This window comes from Sus scrofa, chromosome 6 (assembly GCF_000003025.6).
Source record: "Sus scrofa isolate TJ Tabasco breed Duroc chromosome 6, Sscrofa11.1, whole genome shotgun sequence".
NCBI lineage: Eukaryota > Metazoa > Chordata > Mammalia > Artiodactyla > Suidae > Sus > Sus scrofa.
Genome location: NC_010448.4, coordinates 152,461,795 through 152,468,548, shown reverse-complemented (window position 1 = coordinate 152,468,548; position 6,754 = coordinate 152,461,795). Strand labels below are relative to the sequence as shown.

At 42.3% G+C, this 6,754-nt stretch overlaps 1 protein-coding gene across 2 annotated transcripts in view; it reads right to left on the bottom strand.

Moving 5' to 3' along the window:
• Positions 5,865–6,754, bottom strand: part of LOC100524940 (cytochrome P450 2J2) — a 30,443-nt gene continuing 29,553 nt past the window's right edge. For both annotated transcript variants that reach the window (XM_003127961.6, XM_013996310.2), the window contains one exon: positions 5,865–6,376. In XM_003127961.6, coding sequence (XP_003128009.5) covers positions 6,198–6,376 — 179 coding nt within the window. In that variant the 3' untranslated portion in view covers positions 5,865–6,197. The remainder of the gene's footprint in view (positions 6,377–6,754) is intronic.

Sequence of the window (6,754 nt, the reverse complement as noted above, 5' to 3'; positions counted from 1 at the left end):
CTGTTTTTCAATCATTCTCTCACCTAAGGATTGTAACTGCCCCTGGTAAACAATCCTGACAACAGCAGCACCTGACATTTCCCGGGTGCTTACTATGTGCCAGGCACCGCTGTCTCCTATTTACCTAAATTGCTTCACCGACAAAATTATGCAGATGTCCTTCTTGTTCCATCTAGCAGTTATTTTTTTTTATTTTTATTTTTATTTATTTTTTTATTTTCCCACTGTACAGCAAGGGGGTCAGGTTATCCTTACATGTATACTCATGTTGCAACAGAAGACAGATTGGGGGAAAAACTGTAATAGCAGTTATTTCTCAAACAAGGGAGTTCCCTTTGTGGTGCATTGGAAGTGAATCCGACTGTTATCCATGAGGATGCGTTTGATCCCTGGCCTTGCTCAGTGGGTTGAGCATCCTGCGTCACAGACACCGCTCAGATCTAGCGGTTGCTGTGGCTGTGGAGTAGGCCAGCGGCTACAACTCTGATTAGACCCCCTAGCCAGGGAACTTCCGTATGCCATGGGTGCAGCCCCAAAAATGAAAAAAAAAATTTTTTTTTTCTCAAACAAAATGTAAGGGAGTTTGTTACTAGTAGACTGGCCTTAACAAGAAATGTTTAAGTTCTTCAGAAGGAAGGAAAAAGTACAGGTCAGAAATGCAGACCTAAATAAGGAAGGAAAGCACATTAGAGAAAAATAGATACACAAAAGTTCTTACTTTCTTTTTCTTAATTGATCTGAGTTTGTTCAAAATAAGAAAAGCAGCAATGTATTTGGTGGTTATAGCTTGTAGATAAGTGACACACATGATACAAGTTTGGAAGGGACAGAGGGAAGGAATTAGGGAAATTATTGTAATAACAAAGCACCTTCACTACGAGTGAAGCAGTTTAGTGCTATTTGAAAGTGGATTTGAATCAGGTGGAAATGTGTACTGTGAACTGCAGGGCAACCACTTAAGTTTTGAATAAAGGAAGGGTTGGCATGCTAGGACAGAAGAGAAAATGAAGTTATACAAAATAATTGAAAGGAGAGTAGAGAGAAAAAGTAAAAGACAAAGAAAAATCAAGAGTAATGAGTAGAAAACAGAAATGAACATGGTACATAATAATCTGTATCAATAACCACATTAACCATTGGTTTAAATGCACTAATTAAAAGACAGTGTCTGTCAGAGTGGACAAAAAAACAAGACTACTTTCAGATTATTATTAGTGTATAGAAACACAATTTTTTATGTTGATTTTGTATCCTGCAACTTTGCTGAATTCATTTATTAATCCTAACAATTTGTGTGTGTGTGTAATCTTAACCAAGAAGGCAATAGACTTCTACACTGAAAATGATAAAATACTGTTGAACACAATTAAAGAAGACACAAATACATGGAAAGATAGCCCACGTTCATGAATTGAACATTTAAAAAAGTATCCATTGTTAAGTGAGTGAAATTCCTATCAAAATCCCAAAGGCACTTTTTACAGGAATAAAATTATACAGAAAATATAATCCTAAAATTCATATGGTATCACAAAGGACCCTGAATAGCCAAAACAATCCTGAGAGAGAAGAGCAAACCTGGAGGCTTCACACTTCCTTCTATGAGTTGTCTGTTTTTGATACTTTGGGAAAGCGGAATCATTAACATTTCTCCTGTGGCTGGCGTATATCACTTAGCATATTGTCCTCAAGGTGCCTCTATATTGTAGCATATGACAAGATTTCCTTCTTTGTGGCTGAAGAATAGTTCGTTGTATGTATAGTCCACATTTTCTTTATCCATTCATCCCTTAATGGACATTTAGTTTGTTTCTACCTTTTGGCTTTTTATAAACAATGCTGCAATGAACATGGAAATGAAAACCTCTCTTCAAGATTCTGATTTCAGTTTTGGATAAAAGCCCAAGAACTTGGATTGCTGGATCTTAAGGTAGTTCTATTTTCAATTTTTTGAAGAACCTCCATGGTGTTTTCCATAGTGGCTGCCCCATTTTACATTTCCACCAACAGTGCAAAAGTGTTCCAATTTCTCCACACTGCTGGTTGCCAGGGATTGGGGGAAGGAGGAAATGGGACAACTTCTTTTCAATTGGTAGAGAATTCCAGTCATGCCAGGATGGAAAATTTCTCAGACCTTGTGTACCACATTGTGCTCATAGATAACAGTGTTGTACTATACACTTAAAAACTTTGTAAAGCACGTAGATCTTATGTTATTTGTTTTCTAATCACATACAAAATATACACACAAAAAGATCTGACCCTATGTTGCTTAGAGAACCACTTTAAACATAAATACACAGATATATTGAAATTAAAAGGATAGGAGATTATTCCATGCTAACACCAATCAAAAGGAAGCTGGAGTAGCTGTGTTAATTGCTGACATCAGAGCAAGAAAAATTATCATGGATTGAAAAAGGGCACAACATAGTGATAAACAGTCAATCCTTAAAACATAGCGATCTTGTAATGTGTATGCACCTAACAGAGCTTCAAACACATGAGGTAAAACTGGTAGAACTGAAAGGAAAAATAGATGAATTCATTGTTATAAAGGCTTGAATAGCCCTCTACCACCAACGGACAGAAACAGGAGGCGGAAAATCAGTTGAACCAAACAGCACCATCAATCAATTGGATCTGGTTGATATTTAGGAATTCATCATCCAACAAAAGCAGCACAAAAATTTTTCTCAAGCTCATGAGGAACAGTTACCAAAATAGATCACATTCTAACATAAAACACACTATCAAATATCAGTACACAAATAAAATTATGCTTTCATAATACAACGGAATTAACTGGAAATCGATAACAGAAAGATAGGTAGAAAACTTCAAATTATTTGGAGTTCCTGTAGTGGCTCAGTGGTTAACAAACCCGACTAGTATCCATGAGGACGAGGGTTTGATCCCTGGCCTCGATCTGTGGGTTAAGAATATAGTGCTACCTTGAGCTGTGGTGTAGGTCACAAACGCAGCTCAGTTCCCATGTTGCTGTGGCTGTGGTGTAGGCCAGTCTCTACAGCTCCGATTCAACCCCTAGCCTGGGAACCTCCCTATGCCTGGGGTGCAGTCCTAAAAAGACACAAAGACGAAAACAAGCTAACAATCAAACAAAAACTTCCAACTACTTGGACATTAAACAACATACTGTTCTCTTGCACGAAGTAGCATCATGGAGGGAGGGCCCTGGTAGATTGGGGTGGGTGTGGTGGGGCTGGAGGCAGTGGTGTTGAAGGAGGGGCACGTGGTGTCTAGAGAAGAGTTGGCTGCACCCTACTGACCTCGCCTGCAGAGCTTCCAGTTCTATAACTGGGTTGAGCAATGAAGCTACATCAGCTAGTTTAGGAAGTTATATAAATTGTGTACTTACTGGCTGACGCCATGTGATGACAAATGAATCTTCTTGGAAGTGCATGTAGCAAGAGGGAAGTTTGTTCCCTAAGAGTGACCAGAAAAGGGATGGGCCTGCCCTACTGAAAATTCGTTCAGAGACAAAAGGAGTAGTTTACAGAGTGGAAGAGAGGGTGGGGGTAGGAATAAAATTACTCTGTCCCTTGCAGTCTACTAAGTCCCCTGCCATCAATCTGCTTACAGAGATAGGATCACATGTTTGGATTTATACCCTCATCACCAGAGTGTGGTTTCTGCCTGCAGACACATGTATCTGAGGGAGAAAACAAAGGCTTGAGGGCTAAATGCTTAGCTGATAGTCACAGTCAGGAATTGAGAAGAGACAAACCCAAGACCCTGGACACTCCTTCCCAGTGCCTCCCCTTCCCTCTTGGTAGCTTAGCAACAAGCAGCTTCAGTTGGCTCCAGGGGAGAACAGGTAGAGCACTGGGGTTCCCTGGTCTAACATAGAAACCCAACCAGGAAGCTATGTCCTTGTCACTTAGTTACTTGCCAGCCCTGCCTCCTGTCTGTAAACATACAGGGCTCTGGGAGGTGGCCCCTCTGCTGGAGCCTCTCCCTGGAGCATGTGGTCCAGCCACGCCCAACCTGGACACACTCTGTACAACTTAGGATCTCCCGAGTGCCCTGCTCCTCAGCTGCTTGTAGGTCTTCCACCTCCAACCTGATGTGACACTGACACTGCAGCATGGGCTTGTCTGTCTCAGCAGGATACAGGTGGAGGAGAGACCCACCGCCTGGGTTGCTTTGTGGTAAAAATCTGTGCCTTGTCCATGATGCCACAGAACATGTCATGTGCTGACACACTATGTGTCACACAAAGGAAGAGAGAGAGGGGCTCTGGAGCGTCCAAAATAGATGAGGAATAAGAGAGCAACAAAATACAGCTAAGAATTATTTTACACTTGGATGGAAATACATTTTAGAGTTTCTCCAATGAACTTTGAAAAAGGAAAAAGACATTTTACATGACCAGAAATTTCAACTACTCCCAGTCATGTCTGCAAGCTTTCTGGTTTATTGTGGTCACACTCTACTTGGCTCTGGGTTCAGTTGCATCTATTAGGTCAGGATGAGTGCCAGGGGTTTTCCATCTATTCCACAGGGAGTAGATAAATGCCTTCCCTTCAGGAACCAATGAAAATGTGCAGCAGAGGAGAAATGGAACTCAGAGATGGCTTAACAAAGCCCTTCATTTTATAGATGAGGAGACTGAGCATATAATGGAAAGTAATTTGGCCAATTTATCAGTCTCCAACGTGGATGATTTGACCGCGGGAGAAAGAAGACAAGATCTCAGATGTTACAGAAGTTCAAGGCCTGATTTGATTGCTTTTATTCTAGAAATATCATTTGGGGTGCTTTCTAGAGTTGCAACTTCCCAGGAGTTTACAAAGGAAGTAGATGTTGCTGGGCATCTGAGGTTTCACTTTATTGTCTAGACCAAATGTCCTCCCACAGTTTAGGAAACAAACCACTTACCAGACATTCTCTTGGCTCTCCCTGACAAGTTCAGACTACTTCCAGCCAAACACAAACACATTCTTTCTCCCTTCTACATTCCCTTCTTCCATTCCTATTTCTATATCTTTTTTTCCATTGAATTGGCTTTCCTATGAATCCCAAGTAAGAGGAAAGAAAAGCCTCGTGTCCTCATGGCTCATTTGGTTCTGAGCTACTTCAATTCCTTAGGTCTAACTGCCTTCAGGAAAAGGATCTTCTACAAAGTTTACTCCAGTTTACCAGATTTGTGTGTATTCATATTGGTGTTGGCAACAAAACCCCATGAATTATCACTGGTACCCAGCTTTCCAGTTTATGGACTTTTTTCCCCCCCATCAGGAACCACACACAGGAGGATCAAGCAGGATTCTGGCATTTCTGGTTCCTGCTATAAAATATTCTAACATTGCTTAGTTGACTTTAACCTGGGAATACTTGTCAGTCAAAAGCCAACAATCCAATTGTGAGAAAAGCCATAAGTACCACACTGTCAAATCAGATATAAAATGGCTGGATATAAATGTCTGAGAGAGGATTTAAGGTAAAGAGGCAACTTAAAGACAGAAATTATTTCCACCTTTGCTCCCTATACATGCTTTCTAGGTTTGGTTAATTGTGGTCACACTCTCTTTGGTCTTGGGACCAAGGTCATGGTCATGGGTCCTTAGGTGAACAAAAGAAACTGCTTCTTCGTAGAAATCTGCCTATAAATCAGGACACTACCTGCCCTGCTTTTTTCCTGGGGGACTCAACTAAGGCAGAAGCAGGAGAAGCCTCCACAGTGCTACCAAGCATGACATTCTTTCTGGCCAACCACTGAGGCTGCAATGGGTCGAACTTCTCTTATCGACCATTTGGCACCATTTTGACTCAAACCATCTCAACAGGCAAGAAGCAAATTCCCAAAAGGAAGGAAGCAGAAAGGAGGCAGATCACAGCTATGACTTTATGATGAGCTTTATGGTTTCCAAACCAGTTAAAGTCTTTTATTTCTCCCAATTTTTACTGCAGTTCTTCCTTTACAGAAGCAATCATGATCCTCTTTAAATCTCCCAGGTGAAAAGGCAAATGAATCACATACATCATAACTGATTTGCCCAGGGCCACACTGGAGATGGCAAAGCTGGGGTTTGAATCCAGGTTCTTCTGAGTGCAGTTCCTAGGACCTGTGCTCAGAGGCACTTCATGCTGTCCCCTCACTTCTGAGCAGGAGCCCCTGCCTTGGGGGAGGTGCCCATTCTCCCTGCTTTCCTTCCCCTCCACCCCCCACAACCTCATGCCCTGGGAACTGCACAGATGCGGTAGGTGACTGGGGAGAGGGTCAGGCCCATTCTGAACTTGAGGCTCAGCTTCTCATTGTCTGGAGGCCTGAAGGAGAATTTTTGTAAAAGGGAAGTAAAGAAAACGAACAGCTCAGTCCTGGCCAGCTGCTCTCCAAGGCACGCCCGCTTCCCTGCAAGACAAAAGCGTAAAAGGAGTTACCTTCCTGGTGGTGTCTGTGCCCAGCAAGGACTGAGATCTACCATGTCTGGCAAAGCCCGAGCCTGGGGCGGGCCTGCTGGGCCTGGGGCTTTATGGACTCGGCTTATTTGATCAGAACCACCTGGGTTCATCCAAGCCCAGAAAGCATCAATCCACAATCACACACTCCAGAGCCCTCAGGGGCAGGCAGGTGAGGCACAGGTGTGAAGGTTCAGGGTGTAGATGAAGGAAGGGAGGGGCCTGGGTTGACTGTGACTGGAGAGTGGTGTTTAGCCTAAAGTCTTTCCAAAACCCATTACCAATCACAAAACACAAGTGCAGATAAAAATCTAAAAATCTGCATTAAGTT